Source organism: Apus apus, chromosome 8 (genome assembly GCF_020740795.1).
Source record: "Apus apus isolate bApuApu2 chromosome 8, bApuApu2.pri.cur, whole genome shotgun sequence".
In the NCBI taxonomy this organism is placed as follows: Eukaryota; Metazoa; Chordata; class Aves; order Apodiformes; family Apodidae; genus Apus; species Apus apus.
This window is the reverse complement of record NC_067289.1, coordinates 19246642-19271671: the sequence shown is the minus strand read 5'-3', so window position 1 is coordinate 19271671 and position 25030 is coordinate 19246642. Positions and strand designations below refer to the sequence as shown.

The 25030-nt window shown below is 42.2% G+C and overlaps 1 protein-coding gene across 2 annotated transcripts in view; it reads right to left on the bottom strand.

The window, feature by feature from the left end:
- Positions 1-22667, bottom strand: part of GNB4 (G protein subunit beta 4) — a 32132-nt gene extending 9465 nt beyond the window's left edge. Inside the window, exons 1-4 of one of the 2 annotated variants that reach the window (XM_051626726.1) lie at positions 22588-22667; positions 5692-5788; positions 1648-1686; positions 822-928 (exon numbers count right to left, since the gene is read on the bottom strand). In XM_051626726.1, coding sequence (XP_051482686.1) covers positions 822-928; positions 1648-1686; positions 5692-5748 — 203 coding nt within the window. In that variant the 5' untranslated portion in view covers positions 5749-5788; positions 22588-22667. Of the gene's footprint in view, positions 1-821; positions 929-1647; positions 1687-5691; positions 5789-21841; positions 21941-22587 lie in introns of those variants that run through there. The other variant, XM_051626727.1, reaches the window with a different exon arrangement.
- Between the last annotated feature and the right edge of the window lie 2363 nt (positions 22668-25030).

Sequence of the window (25030 nt, the reverse complement as noted above, 5' to 3'; positions counted from 1 at the left end):
TAAATCTTATTCTGAGAGCAGATTCTAGATCCTTTCTGGACTACAGGAGGGAGAACAGACCACGAGGCTCTAGCAACATCTGACCATCAGTTGCCCTAAAGGCAGCACGACAAAATTCCCTTCTAGAAGCTACAGAACTTTTCCCATTATGTACAAAGTTATTTTTTTCAATGAAACAGAATTTGTTCTTAAAAGTTGTTATATCTTTGTTATCACAGAAGTTACATAATTATTCAACACCATGGAAAATACAATATCCATCATCCCAAAAATATGCCTGAGCACATATCCTCCTCTGGTTAGACAGACTCAAAGAACTTAGTTAAAACTAAAAGAAGGAGAAGGCAAAATGCCTGTGGCAGGAAAAAGCAAAGTACCTCTCCTTTCAATCAAGGATTCAGGTTGGACATTAGGAAGAAATTCTTTACTGTTAGGGTGGTGAGGCACTGGAACAGGATGCCCAGGGAGGTTGTGGAAGCCCCCTCTCTGGAAGTGTTGAAGACCAGGCTGGATGGGGCTTTGAGCAACCCGACCTAGTGAGAGGTGTCCCTGCCCATGCAGGGGGGTTGGAACTAGATGATCTTCTAGGTCCCTTCCAACACAAACCATTCTATGAATCTATGAAGGCTTCTCTCTTACCACTGTGTAATGTTTTAAAAAGGCAAACTATAACTGAAGACAAAAAACCCACCGCAGCTGTGGTCTTTGATCCTCTTGCAAGGGCACCAGGACCATACCACATGACTCCCAACACCTGATACTAATTCTGAAGCCTACAATTCCAACCCTTAAACTAGAGGTTTAAGGATTGCTTTACTAACCTTGAGTCAGATCCCCAGTGCATAGCATAGATTTTGGCTAAGTGACCTCTAAGCGTACGCCTTGTTCGCATTTGGATTCGACCCACAGAGTCCAGACTTGTTGTGATCTAAAAATAAATAAAACAAACCTCTGAGATACTGAGGACTATTTTTAATATACAAGATAACTATACACATTTGAACTTTGATAGAAAATAATCTATCTTGGCATGCAACATTAAAAAAAAAAAAAAAAGGATATTGGTGTACAACCCAGAATCAGGCTGCAAGCAGCACTGAGGAAAAAAAGGTTTACAGAAGATACACAAACACACTTCACAATGGCTTTACCTGAAAGCTTCAGGAAGGTTTTTACAATAATACAATGTAATACTGAGGCTATTTCATATTATTAAATCTGAAAGTTTTCAAATAAAACCAATGGTAGAACTGTTACTGCACTGTTACTTTTTAAAGCATGACAGAACTTGCAATGCAAAATACTTTTGTTTCCAAACTACAGATAAAAGACATTTATTTAAGTCTTTCTAAACATATTAAACAAAATAAACAGACTATTTAAAAGGTAAACTGGAGGTAGGACCCACTATGATGGTGGGGGGATTTTATGACTGGTTGTATTTTTTTGCTGGTTTGTTTGTTTGGGTTTTTTCATGGTGCTGTTTTGTTTTATGTAACTTTATAAATACACAGTACATTTCCAAAGGCTTCTTTCACTTTATTCTTCCAGTTACTAAACAGGAACATGTTACAGTAATATATTGTAGGGAATTTTATTTTTTTCGATATATCAAGTAACAGCCTAAACACAGAATAAAGAACATACCTGAGCAAGAGTTGTGTCACTACATGCTTTCCTTGCATCCTAAAACAAAAGTGGAAGAATTTTAATCTAAAAGGCAACAATGAGCATTAACTGAAAGTGTCTAAAGGAAAAAAATAACTCTTAAGCTAGATTTCACCACACTCAAAAAGCCACAAGCCAACAACAACTTACATGCCAATATGCCTTCTGTCACCTAGTATGTTTTATTGTCCAAGGGATCTAAAGCACTGGCACACAAGCTAGATGGTAGTGGAGGAAGAGGGACTTCAGAAGAATCATGCCCCAGCAACCTTTGAATCTCCCTTTCTACAGAACATGTGATTCAAAGGCATTTGGTGGCATCCTGAAGTCCCAGTGCCTACCCTCTTCCCTGTACTCCTTCCCTGGTGTGGATATGCTTGCTCAGGGTGTGCTGAGCACCAAGAGAAGAGGAAGAACTGATCCACCTGAAAAAGCAACCACATATTACACATGATTAGCAAGCTTTGTGCTAGAGGAGGCTCTTGCATTAACCCTCCCTGCCATCCACCGCAGGCGTGACGGTGCAAGGTAGGAGAGGCGGGATGAAAACGAACAGGCAGGATCTGGAAGGCAGGACAGCCAGGAGGCTCACAGAAGCTTTCATGGAATGGATGGTGCTCAGGTCTCCACACAGATACTCGTCTTTTTCTATTTACGACTCCACGGTCACATGACTTACGTTCTGTGTATTACTCAGCCCTGCCCAGAAAACAGACTTCCCTTTCTTTTGCACAACCCGAGCGCCAGGCGGGAGGCCCGGCAGGAGGCGAGCGCCTCAGCCGCATTCGCAACGCTCCGATTTGGCAAAACGTGGTTTCAGTTGCAAGGGTGACTGCGCTCTGCTCCTGCAACTCGGACGCCTCTCCTCAGGACACAAAAATAGGCACGTGGTCAGCACCCTCTTCTGAGAAGCGCAGTCTAAAATAATTGGCTTAAAATTAGACGGGGACTCTACAGCCCAAGCTGGAGATAAAACGATCGACAGCAGCATTGAAGGACTGGCCACAAGAGCCCCTCTGACTCCCTGTAAATTCTCCAAATACCTTCCAACTTGTGTGAGCAGTGAAGCAGGCAGCCCACAAATGACAGATGGCCTTCACCACTAATTTTTGTCTCCCCCCTCCTCAGGAAAGTGTTCAATCTGTTTACTAATAGTAATGTTCTCTTTGAGAGGAAGAAAGGAAACATTTACTCACACATTTTGGAACTGCATCAACACATTCAGACTAGGATTTTTTTCAAGCTCTTTCTTGAGAGTTACTTGATGTTGCAACTTTAAGGTTTTTTTACTGCATGTTTATTTTGACCACCCTTTATAGCTTTCCTCCCAGAAAGCAAGGCTGAGAGTGGATTAAGTCATCTCCACTTATTTTTAAAATGTCTCAACTGCAGAAATATTTATAAAATGTTGACGTCTGGAATCAGGAGGGGTTTAAAATACCAGAGCAGCAAATCCCCTCCCTAGCACTCAGGACTTACTTCATACACAGGAAGAAACTCACTGGATTTTAACCAACTTTAATTGTTTAATTTAGCTGAACCACTTCAGGATGTTCAACATAAATTCTGAATGCAATCGAATGGAACAAAGCAATTTTTCTTAAAGGGAGTTCTACTAGCAACACCTATACTTGAGGCTAATAGTTGCCATACAGTTGGCAAAGTTGCAGGAAAAGCAAAGTTTCAGCAAGCTATTTGAATTCTCACATTTAGGTGTCATTTCTACATATGCATCATCCTAACAGAATCATTAGTGTTGTAACATAAAAAAGTTCCTTTGCATAACTGTAATTTTTCTCAGTTCATGTAGTAAATAATGCAGAATTTGAGAGAAAAACTGGTCTGTGTGCAATCCCACAATTTTCTAGTATACACACTTTTTTTTTTTTCCAAAAACTTGCCTTATTTGTTCAGAACATCACTCAGTTTCAAAGGACACTGTGCCAAGTATGCAACACTTCCAGAAATCATATCCTAAATTTCAATTCTCAAAGTGAGGACATGCAGCACATGCAAACTTTATTGTAGACAGAACTAAGAATCAACTTCAACCAGAAAGCCACCCTGCTATATAATAGTTCATCATTTACTGATGTTTCAAACTTCTGGCACTAAAAATGCATGCAGTCTTACACATCAGGTAAAACCAAGGAGTTGTAAACAAATAAAATAGCAAACTGCTGCTACATGTAAAACATGAAATGCTGTTAGTGATCTCACCTCTTTTTGGGAGTGCATCAAAAAGAATTCCTGCAAATTACCAGGCTGCTAGATATTCTATACACTTAAACTTGTTTTTTAAATCCTGTATCTCTTTTTTTACCAAACACCTACTTAGAAAGAAAACTGTGCAATGATTTAATAAACAGAAAAATAGTCACCTATACAAATCTGAAACTGAATTGTTTGGTTGGAAAGCTTCTTGAATATTAAGTCATCAGGAGCATTTTTTAAATTGCATAGTAACCTGAAGCTGAAATTAAGGCTAAGGTAACCAACCCTGCACTCAGATTCAAAGAGGCACACACGAATTGCCAATGCTGAGCCAAAAGACTCCAATGGCAAAGCTGTGGTTACACATGGTTACTCAGCTATATCTGCACAGATCCAGTTACAAGTTTGGGTGATAAGTGTTACAAGGCAAATGTTCAATCAACTTCAAATCACAAAACGGAGTGCTTATACAAAGGGCCAATCTGATACTTATGCTCCAAAATTACAAAAGTAAACATTCCTGCAACACAGTGTAGCTCTCTTACTTGCCTGGTATCTCCTTCTTCACACAAACAAACTTTGCATAAAACCAGACTGGTTGATTACTAAGACTGAAATAAAACTGACTGGCTCTCCCCAAAATAATGTAATGAGAAAATCTTCACACTTCAGGCAGAGAAAAAAATGAGATGTTATGTATACCTTTCATTTGTTCAATGCTGTAATAAAGCTTACATTTAAGAAAAAGTATTTTATTTGCATTCCTCTACAGAGCTGCTAGAAGGGGTACCCAGTGCCACAACACTGACTGAGCCCCACCTTATTTTTCTTGAGTGTGTTAAGAGAAAACAACAGCAGACAGTTCTTCTTGGACAATACTGAAGGAGTAACCATGAAAGCAACATTTGCCCCCAAAACATGGAGCATGTTTATCAAATGGCTGATACTAACAAGCAGCTGAACATGCACTGCAACAAGCAGCAGACCACCACAAAACAACTGCTGCCAGCAGATGCCATGCTAACAAAGTCAGTGCACATGCAACATATTCTCAGAAACCCATAGTCTTAGCTGACATGAATGTTTGCAAATAAGGCGTTCCAGTGTAAATCAGATTTATGAATGCTTCATGTTTAGGAAAAGGAAATTTTAATGAAGAATAAACAGACTTTGAAGATCCTTATTCTTCCCTCTCTACTGAAGACTCCATTGCTGAAATGCACAGGCACGTTGCAACAGATTCCTGGTAAATTGACTTCAGGCACATCTTCAATTAGCAATTTCAACAAAAAATTAGCACATATGGCAGGATCCGCATTTTCAAAATATAAGTAAATTCAACAAGAAGCAAAGAAATGGGCCCTGTACAAATGACACCCACCCCTGGAAAGTCTTCTCTCACACTTCATACGTTGACCTGCAGGCTTAACAGGAGTGGCAGTACAGTGGCCACTTTTAGCACAGAAAGAAGCTTTTCTAGTACCCTTAACCCCACTTTGTCATGCCTAGGTTCTAGAAGTTTGCTGCTCACTTTGTCTTTAACATTCAAAATAAAAAATTTGCAGACACTCACACCTCCCTAGTAACAAAACATTTCAAACTCCAATAGGAAATACAACACTTTGTTCCAGAAACGTTATGAACACATTTCACTGAACCACTGACTTACTTTTCTGATTTTTTTTAGCAAATATTCTGAAAATATTTTCAGGTCTGCACAGCTTACAACAGGAGCAAGTAATAGATGCAAGCTTTATTCCTCTAAAGGAGGAACTTTATAATGAAAAATAGGCAATTAGCAATTCTTACTCTGATTTGGTTTCTCAGCTGCTCGGCCTCCTGCCGTAACTGTTCCAGCTCACTCATCTTCAGTCTCTATTTCTCACACTCCACTGCTGAAGAAAACCTGTCAATAAGAGGGAAGAAAAATATGTTTCAGCATTACTTTCTCCTCTTTAAAAAACAGAAGACAAAACCTTGCAAACCTATACATATATATTCTGCCTTTAGAAAGACTTCCAAATAGATATTTCCTTCAGTACCCTATTGAACAAATTTTGCAAAACCTAAGTTGTTTCAATTCCTGAACCTCCAAGAAAAGCAGGATTAAATTAAGTATATTTTGTATATAGGAGCAACTGTCAACAGAATCACCTGCTGCACTTTAAAAACACTGTTACTGAACGCATTTGTAGTATCAGTCTTCATCCCGCCCCTGAAACCTCCAAGACCGAGTCTTCACCCCAAGATGGCAACAGAGAGCAAAGACTGCAGCGGTGGCCTCAAACATTTACCTTTGAGCTCAACAGTGCTAAGATACAAGCACTTTTGTACATGACATCCAAGGCGAGTTTTGTTTTAATCAGAGTAAAATTTTCAATCCTAAACCACAGCCGAAATAGAAGGCTTTCTATTTTTGTTTCCTATTTCCTTAGGCAATGTTCAATGATGTTTAATTTCAAAAGCATCCACAGAGTGAGAAGCGACAGTAAAAACTGATCCATCCCTAAAAACAACCTCATGCTGGTACAGGCCACAGAGCCCAAAGCAGTTCTCATCTGAACAAGGACTCAAAGCAATCTTAATAAAAAGATGACTACACAGTAAGACCACATGTAAGCACACTTTCAGGATAGTAATTGTTTTAATCAGATTTTACATTTGCTTTTTTTCAGTGTGTGGAACAGTTTCCTCAATTTTCTTCTTCATCAGTACAGCAGTGCAGCCAAACACCAGTGCAGAGTTAAGAGTTTTTTAAGACTATTCACATATGTGTAGACTTCAACATCCTCGCAGTAAAAGTAAAATAAGCTATTAGCTTATCAGTAATAAACCAGGCACTTGTATTTTTCTCATGATGGAAAACGAAACCACCAGAAAGGTGGTGGTCCTACTACGTTACCTAAAAAAATCTAAACACTTCTAAGCTTACAGAAAAAGAAACCACTCACAAAACAAAAATCAAGGGAGGAAAGAAGTGGGGATAAGAACCTAATTCAAAACATCATTCTAAGCATTTCATGTAAGCATGAGAGACAATACAGTAGTGTCCTCCCAACGTAGTCCCCTGAAAAATGGCCGAAAAACAGAGGAAGAAAGGTCACAGTGTGTCTGGTTAAGTTGTAGACCTCTAGGGAAGCTTCTTTATTTGGTCTAACTACTGGCTCTCTGTAGTTCAGTAGTGATGAGCTCTGGTAAAACAGATTCTGGAAGGCTTTTTTCCATCTATAAAATGCCACACCTCATAGCTGTAAAGAGTGAAAGGTTTTGTTTCAAAGTAACTTAGTAATAACCACCCCTGGAGTAACAGTTTTCACAAGCCTTCCAGAGCAAGAAAATCTATCTCCACTCAAGAAGGAAAGTGCATTTTCATTAATTAACCAGCTACTGTTTCTTCCATTCTGAACCTTCATGCTTTCCACAGTTATCACTTCAAAGTCCATTTCAGAATAAAGCCACAAACATACACAGACTGGATCACCTCCAAATTAAAATATATCCCTATTGGTAAGAGCACAGTGGTGACTTTCAAGGTCTAACTGGTATTATTTTCAGCTACACATAAACAAACTAGGAAGTTCACACCTTTCCCTTCATAAACCTATGCTCTGTTCAACTATCAAAGACATTATAATCCATATGTGAATATTCTAGGGACCACTTTATACACAGTCATCTTCCTATTTCAGCAGCCCAGACTATTTGACATTGCTTAATGCACAGCAGGCTTAAAACAGAAGTCATCAACACTAATGTCCAATTTCAAAAATCAGGTATTAAAAACTGTAATTACTTTATAATGCATACTAATCATATGCCTTTAGAGTATTTGAAGTTTAATCACAATTTTAATATATTAGCTCATAATACCGTATCTCTATGAAATACAGCCACACTTTCAGTTCCAACGGAGTCAGATTATCCCTTTGAAAATATTTTCCCTTTTTTGTTCTAGAATCTACACAAAGGTAACACAGACAAAACAAGACTCAAATGTCTAAGGCAAGCCAGCCATGATGCCTGCCAACATTCCAGCTTCTTGCATGCTATTTTTAACAGAAGATAAAGACTCCTAACAGAGAAGTTGATGTATCTCTCATTTTCTAAGAAAGGAAGGCAGCTTCTGCCCTGTGATGTGCCACACACTTCAGTGCTCTGTAAACAGTAATTTCAATGCAGATCATAAAGAAAGTGACATTAGTATTCAAAACTGGAAGCATGCATGGCTGGTCACAAGTAGCTGAAGCCAAGACAATTTTTTATTGATAGGTAAAAACTGTGAGCATATTGGCAAATTAACTGCAGCATTGCATTGGCACTCAAAGGCCGTCAATGACCACTCTGCAAATCAACCATAAAGTCAGTGTTAATTATTTTAATGTCATTCATATCAGTACTGTTCATCATTAATGCCATTTCTGTACCAAGCTGCACCAGCAGCTAAGCAGCTGCTAAGCTTAACAGCTTTAAATCATGCTATACCTGCACAAGTTCCTACAGGGATAAAACCCAGGTTCAGAAGCCTTCTCAATCACCTGCCTTTAGCTTAAAAATCAATTCCTCAGCAAATTAAAGGACAATGATCTTTCACACTTTTTAGAAAGAAGTAATTTTTTTGTAGTTGAAAAGTCTTACCTACATCAGTATGTTCTACATTTGCAAGGTCATTAGAGTTATTGCTCATCAGAAACATATCAGTAGTTCAAGGTCAAGCTAATCTCAATTAATATAATGGTCTCCAAACCAGTGCACTTTCTACAAAATCTAGATTCATTTTAGAACTGGATTATTCTAGCTTTAAACACTGAAGTTTCTTTCCAGCATGCAGTAGCTGAACAGCAAACTGAGATATTCTTAAGCTATATATAAACACCGGGATACTACAGTAAACAAACTAAGTGCAGAGTTTAACTGTTACATTGAAGTGTATCCAATGGTCTCAGCAGCTCCCAACACAACTGCTCCTGTGTTCAGATGAGCATCCACCTTAAAGTACTTAGGAGAACTGTGCTTCCACTTCAGATTTTTAATTTTCTAAGCACTGAGGAGCCCACAGGAAATTACAGGAATGGAGTGGGTAGGGAGGAAGGTCTCATGGATGCCTTTCCAGATTCACACTAACTCTGCAAGCAGCACCTCTGAACTCCTTACATGATGCCATACTCAAGACAGCAACGCAGGAAGATAAGCATGTGCTTGGAACTTGTGGACACACCTAAGTCATTTTAATGCTTCTGATGCTACAGTGATGAGGTTAAAGAGAGGAAAAGAGAGGAGCCATCGTCAAGATGCAGTTATGTGTGAAGACCATTATCTAGACTACATTTACTTGCTGCAACATTGTTTTTGAGTGTATCCATGAGGCGACCAGTGAAGCACAGCAAGAAGATAGATGGTTGGCAGCAATGGCAAAGCAGAGGCTGCATCCTATAAACCTGTCCTCAGCACAGAGAAGCAGGTCATCACCACAACCTTGAAGCACACTATTTCCCAATGCTACCAGTCATCAGATAAAAACAAATTGTTTTTTATCTGATTAAATGCTGGGACTGCTTTCACAGGGCTTACAGGGGTTGCAAAGAACAGAGGTGATCTCTCTATTGCAAATTTTTCCTCATACAAAAAAAATCACTCAAAACTTCAGTGCATTCAACCCCAACTTGTACTAGGTTACAAAGGACACATTCCTGTTCATTCTGCCCTCCAGGAAGGTCAAAATACTACAGCTAGGAGTGAGCACTGCTCCACATCCTGGAAAATTCTTTATTCCAAGCATTAACTTGCCCAGGAGCCCAGCTGTACTGCATCCAGCTGTGCATGCAGCAAAGCCATCAGCTCTTGCCTCTCTACGGGCAGAGGGTCAGGATTCCTCCTGCCATCTCAAGGAGGCTGGGGGTAATGTAGTGTCTATCTCCCTAACTTATAAATTTTGTTTTAATAAATATTTAGTCAGAGAAAAAATACTCTGAGTTACCTTTTCAACATTCATAAGGTAGAAAACTTGATGAAGAATCCAGATGCTTCTCTTCAAATGCAATTCATGATATGCTATGAATAACATAATTGCTATGGCAAGGAGGCCTTGAGAACACCTTCTTAACACCACCGGTAGCTAGTGGATGTACCACTGTAGGACATTCAAGCAATTAGGAAACAGGGTCAAGGACACGAGATGCTTTCCCGATCACAAGCAACAATACAGGGAGCTCATTGTGAACAACTACTGTGCAGCCATGGCAGTATGTCTTTGCCCTCATGAAAGCAATGTCATTTGTAGGCTTAACTCTGCCTCAGTGCAATTTTTTTTCTCAGTGGACTTGGACAAGTGAATTTACTGATACCAAAACAAAGTACCTCCTGAGGCAAAATAATTAACTAAGTCAGATTCCACAGCGTATCTAGTGTCAAGAATGCCACTGGCGAGCTTGAGTGCTCCACAGATAAATTACCCCTTACATTACTCCTGATTCAGCAGCAGCATCATTTGCTAAGAGTTTAATTCTTCATTATACAGGGCAGGCAGTGACAAATTACCAGAGGTTCTTGTATTGAAAGTACTTTCCCTGCAATATATGGACTCAAAACATTGTGGCTGGAAAAAAACCCTTTTGTCTGCAAAAAATTCAGACCAAATGCACTTGAGCCTAGGACCTCTGTGACACGCAGGCAGGTAGCAGGGCAGGACACAACGCCTGCACAAGCTGGGGTGCAGGCAGTTCATCAGACAGGGACTTGATGACCCTGTTGCATGGAGCAGGAGGCTGGAGCAGGGGCCAAGAGGTGACGCAGCTCTGGAAAGCCAGGAAGGTGGGCTGATATTTGCAGATTACTTGAAGCAGAATAGTTAAGCACGTAGTGATAGGAAGCATTAGTTCTGTAAAGCAGAGCTACTTCTGTCTCAGAGAAGATTACAGTTCAGAAACTAAGTACCAAGTAATTTGGTTTTTTAAGAAAGAGTCTTCTTCAGTTGCCCTGGCAAGCTTAGCTTATTCTCATGTAAGATCACCATATAGACAAGAGGAAAAAAATTACTAGAGAACTGTAAATATGTCACACTCCATAAAAAAGCATTGCTATTTTTGTGCCAAATAAATAGAGATTAGAGATTGCAAAAAGAACAGTCTGTCTGACTGGATTCTTAAGAACTATCAACCAAATAATTATTTAAGCAAGAATTTAATTTTGTATAAAAAAATTGGTACTTTAGAATTAACTGCTTATCTTAAACTCAGTCTTTCAACTCATATGCAGCAAGATCTCACATGTGACCAACACATAGTAGCAAAAAGTAAGAGAGGAGGTTTCACACAGCTTTCATGTGTTCAGCTCCACCAGTGATCACACAGGTGGTTAAACATAAAGAACGCTAACTATAGTACTTCTCTAATTACAGGAAAAAAATACCGAGAAACACTCCAGATCTCTCTGAAGGGAGTAACACTGGTAACACACACATTCAGGCTTCAGCCCATGAAACCTTTACACATTGAAGGTGCTTGTGTGAAGTTACCTGCTTGTCTTCTCTACCTGCTGACAGCACATGCAGGCTCTGCTGCCTCAACAGTGGTGGACGATGGGGTTCTGGCTCTGAAGCTGAGCTCTGGCAGCATACACAGACTAATACTTATATATTCAGGATGTGCCAAAGAAGATTTTGATAAAACATTTCCTAAGTAGTGACACTAATCAAGACTTCGGCAGCTTTGCCCACTCTTCTATGTCTCCCCAAAACCACGAACAGAGAACAAAAACATATAGAGCTTTTATTTCTCATAGTCTGAAGGAAATGGATTTGACATTCAAGAACAGTTCAAATTCTATAAACTCTGAAACAGTGGACAAAGCCTTACATAAAGTGAAATCTCTGCCAGCATAAGAGCCACTTAAAATAAAACCATTAATGTTATACTGGAGCTACATACCTTCATACATAGAAAGTATTTTAGCTGAAATTTTACATCATATATTTACTATGGTAGAGCTGTTTGAGGACCACACACATACTCAGCTCTCCACTGAGGAAAATTAAGGTTTTTATGCTTGCTTTTTTTTTTTTTTCCTAACTGTATCTTGGCCCTATGTTGTCTCTCCTCGGTTTTTCAAAGACCTTTGCAGCTATTTAGTTTCCCAGTAATTCTTTTTTCTGTTTTGTAGCTGTACTGCATCAATAACAAAGACAACAAAGCAAGGAGCTTTTATATTGATCAAATAATACTTAAAACCAAGTAGAGAGAGGCATAAGTTGAAATAACAGTATACAAGGGCTGTCATTGTGTACCTTGCTCTTTCTCTCTCTTCTCTCAAACCCCTTCAATGCATCTCCTCCCCTCCTGTACCTTTAATATATACTTCTGAGGGATGCATTAGTTGCAGAATATCTTAGACATTTCAGTAAAGAAAGCAAATAATGGTTAAATTTTATAAATGCTGTAATTTAGAAAATAAGCTTGGAAATTCTAATGAAATCTTTTCCTTGAGATTTTCAATTTTTCGTTTTGTAAGACAGAATTAATTGCCACTGATTTCTGAGCTCCCAGACACACAAAAAGGAGAGTTCTCCCATATTCAGGGCCTCCGGCCTCCCCAGGCAGAAAACAGGAAGCAGCCTGGGTGTGACCTCGCTCGCTGAGGTCAGTGCTATTGTTGCACTTCTGCACATTTTGGAAGTGTTTTAAAGTGATACATCGCCATTATAGCTTTGGTACAAAAACAGGAAATAATCAACCAACGCCTCTCGAGAGGAAGGGTATTAGCAGAACTTGAAGACCCATTTCTCTAGTAGATACCATCCCCAGTTTCAAGGAACCGCTGAAATATGTGCTCAAATTTGCACATACAGCTGGAAAGGAGAGGTAACAAGAGATCCACGAGCAAACAACAAACCAGTGGGATATGAAAGCAATCTTGCCTCTTGGTGTGCCAACATGCCCCATGCAGTTACATCATGAACACAACCCCACCCATGAGCTGTGTGGCAGAAGCCGTTTCAAGCCAACAATATGGCTCCTTCCTTCCTCCACCAAAACATCTCGTACCCCTACACATCAAAAAGAACTGAGGTAAGTGTCAGTTTATACACACATAAGTTACTTAGCTTGTAATTTTAATAGAACTGTGAAATACAGCCTGCCATATAAAAATGTCTGTATTTACCACAATAACTACCTGGAGGTGTTAACAGAAGTAATTTGAGCCAGAGAAATATAAGTATCTGCATTCAACTTCAGGCTTCAGTACGGCAAGTATCAACTCTTGGTGTTTTTCATTAGCAAAGGAAGCAGCAGCTGGAAGGTGCCCTGCAGTAGTGCTGCTGGGTCAGAAACCAAAGCCATCTCACCAGCACTGCCCGTGCTGCGCACGCTCAGCTTGCACACCCGAGCAAACCCGCCGTGAGCGACCTGAGCACTTCACAACATGTCTCTGCACTCGACCACTGCTCTGATTATGGTTTCCATGGAAGACAAACAGACCAGCAAATACTGACCTTGTTAAGAGCAATCACAAAACAAAGAAAATCACAGCTCAGATACCAGAGTGAAGTAACTCTTATTAAGTTTACTAGCAAAAAATGAGCAGTGCCTTTAGACTTCTACTCTTCTTTATACAATAGAAGCTGACAGTTCAGTTGGCTGGTGGCTTAAACTCAGATACATGAAAATTTATTTCTAAATCCCAATTTAAAGTCTAAACCAAGTACATTCATAAAACACTTACAGAAAGTCCCTACTCTTCTTTGCCCAAACACACTAGATTCCAGAAAAAAAAAAAATATATATATAAAAAAATCAAGAAATAAAGTGTTAAGCACAAGCCTGAAAAAAGCACCGGAAGAAAGGAATTTTTAAAACTCATTAACATTTCACAGTCCGAAAGAGTGTTTTTTTCCAAAAGTAGCACTCTTGCATCTTATTTCAGTTCCAGGTCTAAATATTTTGGTAGATAAGCACAGATTTATTTTTATCACACTCCTTGCAAACAGAACTTCATGTGAAATTCAAATTATACTGTCTTTAGTGACTGTAATAATGATTCTCCAGTGAAAATTTGGTTCAGTGACCAGAGGACACTCCATCACCGAACAGATTATTACTGGGTTTGCAATTCAAGACATGTACAAAGTGTCAAGAAGGATCTAAATGAAGCAAAAAGCAACCCAAGTAACAACACCGACTGAGACGGTTTCACTCTCATTTCTTGCCTGGGGACAGACAGGTGAACACACACACATGGTGAGGTGAAAAGCTGTATTATTTGCCTCTTCAAACACTCTGCCATACCCTGAAGCTATTCTAACCAGTTTTGGTAGGAAAAGTGTACTGGAAAGTGACAATTCAAAGTCACTTAGAAAGACCATTGGCATTTAAATCTAGCTTTAAACTAAAGTTTGATTTTGGATTTTCTTAAGGGGCTAGCACATCGGTATCTACTGAAGAGGCACAGTACCTTTGCATTTTGTAGAGGCAAGCAGTGTTAAGCATGTAAAACCTGGTTGGGCACCTACAGGCACAAAGGATTACTTAAGCAGCCTCCTGTTTTCTGAGAGCACATAGACTGGATGGTATGTATAAAAGGCACCAAGTACACACAAAAATTTTAGTCAGTGGAGAAGATACACGTTGAGAGAAACTAAGAATGTCAATAGGAAAAGTGTCTTGATTCAACTAAGACGACTGTTCACTTGACTGAAATTAGTTTCTTGCTGAAAGTTCTTGAAAGCAGGGTATTCTTACACACTTCAGAAGCAGAAAGCCCAGCAGTACCAGTTACACATACACATTGCATCCTTTCAAATGTCTCACCAGCTTGCAGCAAAAAAAAAAATGCATTTGATCTATACATAGTCTTCAGCACCCTTCCCTCCTCCTCACCATTCAGCACCACGCACACACTCCCTTGGTACCAAAGCTACAGGGAGGCATTATGCAGTTCACATCACTACGCAGCTGTAACACTTAGCATACAGCTGTACTCTTTCATAACAAAACAAGGGAATATAAACATTTGCTTTTTTTACACTGATTACCCAAAGATCAGATAAAACTACTGCCCTCAAGTTTAATTTTAATTCTCATTCACAATACTTCTCTGGTCAATTATTTGTGATTGTAAGCCACAAAAATTCTCTTCCAGACCAGAGTTCAGGCTACTTTAGTAGTTTTTTCTGTTTTTTGTTTTTGTTTTTAAATGCCTAGTATCATAGTCCTCTAAAAACCTATCAGAAACCTCACTTGATAGACAGACACAGAATTATTAGATGAAATCCAATCCTAGAATTATGAAGACCCTGAGCATTATTTCTCAGCCCTACTAATGCCAAGTATGGGATTGAGAATACATAGGCTCTGTAACTAAAGTTACACTTGTATCTCTTGTGATGAAATAGATATAACTGATCTATACTCTTGATGTTTCTCACACAGTATTGCCTCTCTTCAAATGGTCATTTATTAGAAAATAAACTACACCAAACACTTAAGGAAGTCGCTATGTTAAAGCAACATGTATCACTGTGCTTCTACCTTCACACTTGCAGGGTTCTCAAAATAAAGGGTATTCTTATAGTAGGTGTATCTTTAACATACTGGTTTTATCTAACTGAAAACTTTTAGGCAGGGTAAAAACCTGTCATTAAAATACCCTATCTAGATAAAGGTGGCATTATGTTAAAAGGATGTTGTAAATTAAACTTGTGATACATTATTTTTCACATCCTTGCAATGCACTAAAATCTATATATATCTGTATAGTTCATAGCCCAAAAAGAAAACAACAACAACAACAAAAAGAGTTGTGGCAAAGTCAGAAATTACCTACATGGCTATTGGAAGGAAAATGACTCTATATGAAGTTTCCAACAGAAGAGGACAGAAGAGAAACAAAATGCTGAAGAAAAGATGTCCAATATTCCCACTAGAAACAATCTCCCAGAGTGCCACTTATTTTCTATTTATTTATTTTTTAATACAAGAACAACTTTTCTATTAAAACATGACATGCGCTAGGTTATAAATAGCAGAATTCCCCTGTGGAGACCAAGCCTACAGTTAAAGATAGGAATGTATCTGCCAGGCACTGTGGCCACAAGACTGCCCATGGGTCCACAACCTGCCTTGCTGGAGGTTATTTTTCTAATCCACTGAAACTTCTGTTCTTGTAAATACTTCATACCTATCTCAGGCAAAGCAAACTGGGTCAACAGCAGCCTAGATAAGCACATCATCTCTGCTTCTAGGCTTCACCAAAGAGCAGACACTGTCCATTAAAGTCTTTTGGTTTAAATGTTTAGGACATGGATGCTACATGCTACAATCCTGGAGTCTCCCTCAGCAACTGTGATTGAAATACTAGTAAAAATGGCTTAATATTCTTAAATTCCTGCTTCCAGAAGCTAAGCTCACAGCAAAACAATATCTGACTCAATGAAAAGGCAAACATTAGCCCTGCCAGTGAAACTCCAAAGCAATTTAACTGTTTGCTTAGGATGTTGGCTTTTCAGCAGTCATCTTGTCCAAGTTACGACAAAGGTCTGCAATTCAGGGCCACTAGATTTCTGTAGAGAATGACAACTGAATAGGGCTTAAGCTTCTCACAAAGCATCACCAGGAAAAGTAAATTTTCTTCATTGCACCCCTTTTCAAAGTTTGTGCTTGTAGCAAGCTGTAGTAGAGAGGGGACAAATGCCTTAGTGACTTCCTGTCTCCAACTATGTGACCTTCCCAACTAGCTGCTTTTCCTAAAGTCTTGGAAACAGCAATGAAGCCCTGACATCATTAGATACTAGTACATTTATAGGCCTCTTACTTTAGACTTGTATGACATTTTTATCCTGCTGTACAAAAAAAAAAAAAAAAAAAAAAATCCAGCTCCCTCTTTGGGGCTGCTTCTAAGACAAAAGAGGAGTTTCTCCTTTCCTGTGGCATATGCTAGAGATTACATTGTGTTTGTAACACCCAAAACAGTTCTATTCTTCTTCTTGGCCATCTCATTCTCCACAGTTTGGATTGTTTTTTATTTAGACACCTTTACTCTGTGTTAAATCAGATTTAGAATGGTGTGGGTTGGAAGGGACCTTAAAGATCATGTAGTTCCAGTCCCCCTTTAACAAGTGTAGCATCTATACATGCAACCTGAATATTTATTTCAGCTTAATAACTGAGCTCAATTTAAATCAAGAACTCAAGGGAAAATATCTTCCTTTTCCAAACTAGGGATAAAATGAATTAACGTGAAAAATCACTTGAAGCAATCAGTCATGACAGAAAGGGGCACTAGAAAAGTAGTCAGATCAAAGATTTATTTTAATCAGACAGATTTTAAATACCATGTGTTCTAGCAAAATATCTTGAATAAGCATCTTTCATTTTAATGCAAGACTTTAACTGTATAAAAATATCACATAAATTACATTTCAATGTATAAATAGAAAATTACAACTTATTTTATAAATAATTACTACAATAAAAAAAATAAAGGGCAGCAAAAATGTACACAAAAATTAACCCAACAAGAATCAAATCATCAAGTTATTCTGAAATTGCCTGCATGCTCTGTGCAAGACTAGATACTGACCACCTAAACTAGTAACTGCACTATGAAAACCAACCAAACAGGTCCAAGAGTTGCCACCACTAATTGTGAGGAGGTAATTTGTTCTTGTCAAGGACTTCAAGCTAGTCATCAAGAGTAGCTCCAAGATCTTCAATCTCAGTTAAGAAATATTTAATCCTGGGACTCATTTGATTATTTTAATTTGTTCCCCTCCCCCTACCACTTAAAAATTAAATTCTTATAAATTATTTTAATCTTAACATTACTCAGCTCTTTTAATGTTTCAAAACAGTAGGATTCACAATGACTCAAACACTTGGCTGGTGTTGAAAATCCATATGATTAATATTTATCTGAGATCTAACATAAGGAGGGTAAAACTACAGCTTCTGCAAATTGGCAAACCTCTTTTGCCTCCAAACAACTAATTTTATGTAATAGGTGGAACTTCAAAGTGCCATTTGCTCTACATTACAGTCAGGGACTTCTATCTTTGCCCTCCTTTTCAGTTTAAGTCCTTTCAGAAAGTGAGAGACTGCAAGAGTTAGAGTACCTAAATCAGAATTTATTCTACTGTATGTCTGCATTTCACATACTTTTGGAAGCTGACTTAAAGGAAATGAAACTGCCTCCACTGAATAGCATAACTATTTGCTAGTCAAGGTCCACCTACATTTATTTTAATTCTGTTTTTTATAAACCTTCAGGTTAAGTTCTCATGATGCTATTTCCCCACACTAACTATAGCAATTCATAACAATCAGAACATCAAGTATCACTGATGGCATCGAAGCCGACATCCATTCAAAACATTAGGAAGTTCGCCTCTTGGTCTTTTGTTTCAGGCTCTCTGCAAAGATGGACTGTTTCATGGTTCACACACTGCTGAACACATTAACACTACCCTAAACAGTAGAGGGTTGTTGTTTTTTTTTTAATTAAGGCTGCAGCTTCATATAGCACGTGTTATCTAGAAAGCTCTGTGAAGCGCTCTGCCCTAGTATCAGATACCAAACCACAACCTGAAGGGAAGAGCATAGGCTCGTGTTTGTCACGACCATTTGCTGTAGTTCTGTTTAGCATCTTTCACATAAATTCTATTACAAAACACTGGGTTGCAAAACACAAAGTTTCATACAAGAAAGAAACAGTAACAACTAAATTCAATTACACACTTCAGAAGATGAACTAAGTGACAGGTCTGCATCCAATTAAAAGAGAGAAAAATTTTTGGTGGCACTTAATTTTTTTTTTTCTTGATTAGCAATACTGTGCATTCTTTCTAAACAGCAAGTTCCAGGCACTTGGGAATTGTATTAATCTGAGCATTTATATTCTCAGACAGTATTAAGTACAAAACACAATCACTGCATTATCGTTGTTCCTAAGTGTTTACATTCCATGAGCAAGCACTGCACATCAAGCTCAGAGATTCTGAATTTCTTACTGGTTTGCTGAGACTTTTTAAAGTGACTCCTGAGATAAAATACAATAAACCAGATGATCTTGTCTTCAATAACACAGCAGTTTTAATTTATTACTCCGGCAGAGGAGACAGCAACAGAGGAAGATTTACAATGCACTGCGTATTGTGGTCTTTTTGTTTCTTACTTCACCTTCAGAATCTTATATTCATAAATTTTGTGGCATTTTTACAAGTGCTATAATGTTATAGGAGAGAACTATGCACAGTCCTGTCAAAAATATTTTTGCAAGGTTTTGTAATTTTTGAGTCCCAGGTTTTTCTCTAGTGTTTGGAAAACTAAAATACTTGGACAAATTAAACACTAGATGTATTTCTACTCAACTAAGCAACATGAAGAAATAGTTGAAACTTCCATTATCCAACATAAATGTAACAGATGACATTAACAGCCAGCAATCTTCTACTTAAGATTTAAATGACCTGACCAGTCTATCAAGACTAACTCTTCAAGCGCTCAGGAAAGGGCTATGCATCAGCTAAATGCTGCATCACTTTAACAATATAGAAAAAGACATCCCCGTACCCAAAATTCAAATCTCTCATGATTAACAAAAGAAATATATTATTATTATCAACTGTAAGTACTGCTAATTCTAAAGAAATAATGCTTAATTAAATGTGACACAAGAGGCATACCCATGTATTTATGAGCTCCCTGTTTTTCCTACCCTCCTTCTTCCAAGATAAAATCAGTCTGTTCTTTAGAAGCACAAATTAAGTTCACCACAGCTATCGCGCTTAAGAATCACAAACAAACACTGCAAAAACCCACTGAAGATTCCCATCCTATTAAAAGACTTTCAGGATTGTAAGGGTTTGTCATGTGGTTTGTTTCATTTTAATTTGTTGATATAGTTATTGTCCCTGTTAACATTACTTCAGACTTTCCCCAACTTTAACAATTATTACATCTACTGGATTTATCACTTTATTGTCAGGTTAGTGACCATCTTTTGCATCACTTCCAGCTTTTCTAGTAGATGTCAGAGCAGCTTTAGGTTTTCTCCTACACACTCGAATGACTTTACAGGCTCGTGTCCCTCAGCATTCCCACTACTCCCCATGAGAACTACTAAAAATTTCAGGATCCTCTACTGATACTCAGGGAAGTACATGAAACTCTGGAAAGCACACTGAATGCTTTCTTGGTTAGCCCTGTAGGTGAGGCACAGCAGCCCCTAGGAACCAGAAACCAGCCTGTGCTGACAACTGGCCAAAGCGGAAAAGCACCAGTTACCACAGGGAACGGCTTCTCTCCGAGCAATCGTTCTGATCTCGCCGTTCAGATTCTCAGTAGAGAAGAGACAACACATTTTTCAAAGAAGAGATCAAACTAGAACACGGAACTCCACTGAATACATCTAACCCACCAGACCGGGAAGACTACAGTTTTCATCTCTCACATTCTTGTAGTGGGTTTTAGAGGTTGGTTACCTGTCTCTTCTCCCTATACACTTTCACCATTCTTTTCCCACCCTTGCCTAATACTCTACCTAGCACAGAGCAGCTACAGTTCTGTTGTTTCTGAAATTTATTATTCATAATCAAATTCAACACTAATATTTTTTTCCCTCAACTGATACCTACCTCTGAGGCTTACCACGCTCCTACTTCAGAACTGAAAACCAGCCTGAAAAATCATGCATTTTCCAAACTACAATAAGCAGTCTCATAAAAGGAGACATGTCTGTTTCCAAACTGTGTAACTAACAGGAAGGAACAGATTGGAGGCTTATTTTGCATTAGTTCAGATAGCATTACAGCATAAACTTCACTTGTTGTCTACCAGATATAGGCAATTTAGATGTTTTTCCACAATTTCCAACAAAGACGAAACTGAAATGTAAAGAAGCTGGTAACCTCAGCTCTAAGGGCAAATATTTTAAAAAGGCAGATTTAAAAAAAAATCCTAAATCTGGATGTGGGAACTAGCCGTACCTATGAAGTATGACACAAAAGGCATCTAATGACTTTGCATTTTTTCTAAGGACGGGAAGTACCTTCAGATTTACCCTTGTCACAACACCCACACAACGCATATCCCCCTTGCCCCAAGACTAATTTAGGGGATGCCGAGACCCAAATAAGTTTTACATAGGTCTAGAAATAAAAAAAAATAAAATAGAAGAGTTCTTCTACATATTCCATAAACCTCGAAACTGCCTGTTGCCGCCAGCTGTACGGACTTTTAAATCCGAAGTGCTGGGCCAGCTGACACTGTCGGGATGGCAGGAGCATTCCGACCCCCCCTGTGCACAGGTCAACGTGCCACCCGCATCGTTAATCCTATTATTTTCAGCGTCAGGTCTGTCCTTGACGACCCCCGGCAACAAGGAGGTGCTTCCCAGGGGAGAAGGGGCGCCTCGGCTCAGGACGATCCCTCTCCGTCCTGCACCTCTGGCCGCCCGCACAACTTGCCCCGCAGCCCCCGGGAGCCCCTCCGGCGGAGCCCTGCTTGAGCTGGCGGCAAGGGGCCCGGTGCCGCCCACCCCCCACCGGCAGCTGTGGCCGCGCACCCCCCTTCTAGCCCCTCGGCCTGAGGAAACGCCGGTGGGACGAGTCTCTGCCTCCCTTCCGCTCACCCCCACGCCCGGCACCACCTCCGGGAGCCCCCCCGAGGCCGCGGAGGCCCAGCCCTGCCCCGGCACCACCCCTCCCCGCCGAGGCTGGGCGCGGCGCCGCGGCTTGCCCGCGCTGCCGGACGGCCGGGGGCAGGACGGAAGGGGACGAAGCCAGCGATGCAGCCCTCTCCCACCGGGCCCGGCCGCTCCCGACAGATCCCGGTGCTCGCAACCCCGAGGCGGGACCGCGCCCCGCACCCGCCCGCCGCCCCAAGGAGGTGTCCCAGCGGGCCCCCTCCGTCCGCGGCCGCAGCCTGCTCCCCTGCTCCCCGGCGGGCAGCGCAGCCCGACGGCGGGGCCCTACCTGCTCGCGGGGTCTCAGCGGCGCTGCCGGCCGGGCTGGGGCCGCTGCTGGCGGCGACGCCCGCGGCCGCCTCCGCTCTCACCCCGCTGCGGCTGGGCTCTCCCCGCCGAGCGCCGCCCCCTCCCCCCGGCGTTGCGGCGCGGTGGTACCGCCCATCCTTCCCCCCCGCCCCTGCTGCGGGATGGGGCCGCCCGCGGCGGGCGGGGCGGGGCTGGCGGGCGCGGGGCTGCGGAGCTCCCGGACGGCGCCGGCGGGTCCCGCCGGGGCGCACGGAGGGCGAAGGCTGCGGGGGAGCGGGGGCGGCCCGCCCGGGGTGCAGGGAGCTCCGCGCCCGCCCGGCCCCACCTGGGGGTCGACGAGGACGATCTCGCCCGCAGCCAGCGCGGTCCGAGCAGCGCCGCCCTAGGCGGGACGCGCGGCGCCTCCCGCCCGGCTCCGAGCAGCCCGGCCCGCCCGCAGCCTCTCTCCTCCGCCCCGCGCTTGGCCGCCGCAGCCGCCGGACCAGGATGTGCGGCCCCCCCAACCCCCCAGCCCGGCCGCCACGCCCCGCCTGACCGAGGCTCCCCAGCGCCGGGGCCGGGAGGGGGCATCGCTGGCCGCCCCGCTGGACCGGCCGCCGCCCTCGGGCGGCCCCACCGAGCCCCGGGGGATGGGCAGAGCTGCCTGCCGGACAGGCTTTGCTGCTCGCCGGCGGGAGCCGAGCTCCGCGGGCCCCCTCCCCCCTGCTGCCGCCCAGGGGGCAATACCTTCCGGCTGGCCGCCGCCGGGTCCCGGTGCGCGGTGTCACCGAGCCGCCCCCTCCATGGCGCTCGGTGGCGGCGGGAGCTCCTCCCCCTCCCGCATGGACCGGCCAACGTGACGGGCCGTTGCCATGGCTGCGCAGCGCTGACGTCAGAGCGCTTAAAGCGACAGCGCCCCGAGGTGCCCGCCCGGGGCGGGGCGGGGCGGGGCCGCGCCCCTCGGCCGCAGCGGGGCGGCCGCGTTGGGGCGGGGCGGGGCGGCCGCGGCGCCCGCCGACGCCTCGTGTGAAGGCCCCGCAGCCCGGCGGCAGCCGGGGCAGGAGCCGGCCCCGCGGCCCCGTCAGCGGGGCTGGCAGCGCAGGCAGGTTGCACGCCCTGCCCCCCGCGGGGGCTCGGGGCCCCCGGCAGCGCGGGCTGCGGGCCCGTGCGGGGCGTCCCGTGGGGCGGGGGGGCAGCACCCGCGCCCACGGCACACGGGTGGCCGCTGAATCCTTCGTGCAGCTGCGGCCAAGCTAACCCGGCGCTGCCGAGTCCACCGCTAAACCGTGTCCCAGGCACCACATCTGCACGCCTTTCAAATACTTCCAGGGATGGTGACCCCACTCGTTCCCTCGGCAGCCTGTTCCAGGGCCTGGAAACCCTTTCCGTGAAGAATTCTTTCCTCATATCCAATCTAAACCTCCCCTGGCACGACTTGAGACCGTTTCCTCTTGTCCTATCACTTGTATCTCTTTGATTAGCGGCAGGGGGTATCTCCACTGAGGATGTCAGTAACAAGGTATAAATCGTGTGTGTGAAGGGATACATCTTGTGCATTCTTCACAAAGCTGCCATGCCACATCCCTTGAGGGTGCACCCATCCTTACCCCAGCAGGTGGAAAGCAGGAAGACCATCAGAGACTGACTGTCAGGGGTCTATCAGTCGCAGAGCTGCCTGCCCTTCCACATGCAATGCCCAAATTACAATCAAACTGCCAAACTACAATCGCAGCCAGTCTGAGAACCTAAGGAATAGCTAATTTTTAGGATGCTCCGGCCACAGCTCCCCTGAGTCCTGCCTGCTCCCCTGACCTTGGTGCCACAGGGACACCTCCGTACAGCACTGCATTGCCTTAGCACAGCCAACACAAAGCAGCCCTGCTCCGGGCTCCAACACTAAAGATGGGATACTTGCATCATCCATCTTCTCAGCATGGCTCTGCCACACTATCAGCACCACAAAGTCTCACGATTTTTGTAAAATATTTTACATTAGTATCATAACTACTAATGGGTAAAGCAATCTCTGAGCTAATAGTGTATTATTGACAAATGGCTCAGTGTTAATGGCTGCACACACTGGAAAGATACAGTACGTACTGTAATGAAACAGCTCATTGCTTACCTTAAATCAGTCTTAAAAAAACATTCATGCACTTCCCTTAACTGACTCAAACCTATTATATTTATAGCTTCGTCCTGGTTGCAAAGTCTACGTTGTGCTTTCCCTGCACTGCAATACATCTGTCCTCCGTTTATCCAAGGGACAGATGTCATTCAGCAGTGTGTTTACTTTGCACCTAATGAGTGATTACATAGCAAAAATCGACAAGGTGTGGGTTAGGTTTTGTTGGGCCATACACAAAGAGGAAAAAAAACCCTTTTCTCAGAATCCCTGTTATCACTGCGTGAATTGCTTAACTTTCTATAAAAGGGAGAAATAGCCACAAGGATAGTTATCCCTTAAACTATGCTTGCTCCCTTACATTTTTCTTCATTAAATCTCCAGATCTCTGAGTAGAGATTTCTGACAAGATATGGTCCCAGAACAAGCACATCATTTCTCATCTTCTGTTTTGAAACAACTCTGGAAAATCACAGGTAGTAAACAAAGCCCAAGAAAAGTTCAAACAGTTTTTAGGTAGTTATACATTATGAATGTATCAATCTTTGTCCTCCCAGTAGAGGAAATTAAAACATTTTATAAAATGTGCATATTTTATCCTCATGACTCATTTGGGAGACAGGGAAGATTCTTGTGTTGCAGACTGGGAAAATGAAGCACACAGGACATGGCTCTCAGCAGGGGTGGCATTGCTGCAGCTGTGGTGGGCCCAGCCTAACAGCAAAGCAAAGTTTGCAGGGAGGGCTATCTTTTTGTAGACCAACCAATACAAATGAAAGAAATAGCTTCTTCTTATAAAACTAATCTCACCCACTTTCTAGTCTGTTTCATCATTTATTATATTAAGAAGTTATGAATTCTTAATTAAATGGAAATCCCCAGTTCTTCTACTGGCAATTTATTACAGCCTGTTTTTATCCAGTTCTGCTTCCCATCACTGGTTTCATATGCTAAACCCTGCCCTGCAAGATCAGACCTACCCCTCATGGAGCTATTTTTGTGCCAGTTCAGCAATACACTGCATATTATTTTAGAATTTATATAAGGAATCAATTTATTCTGCAT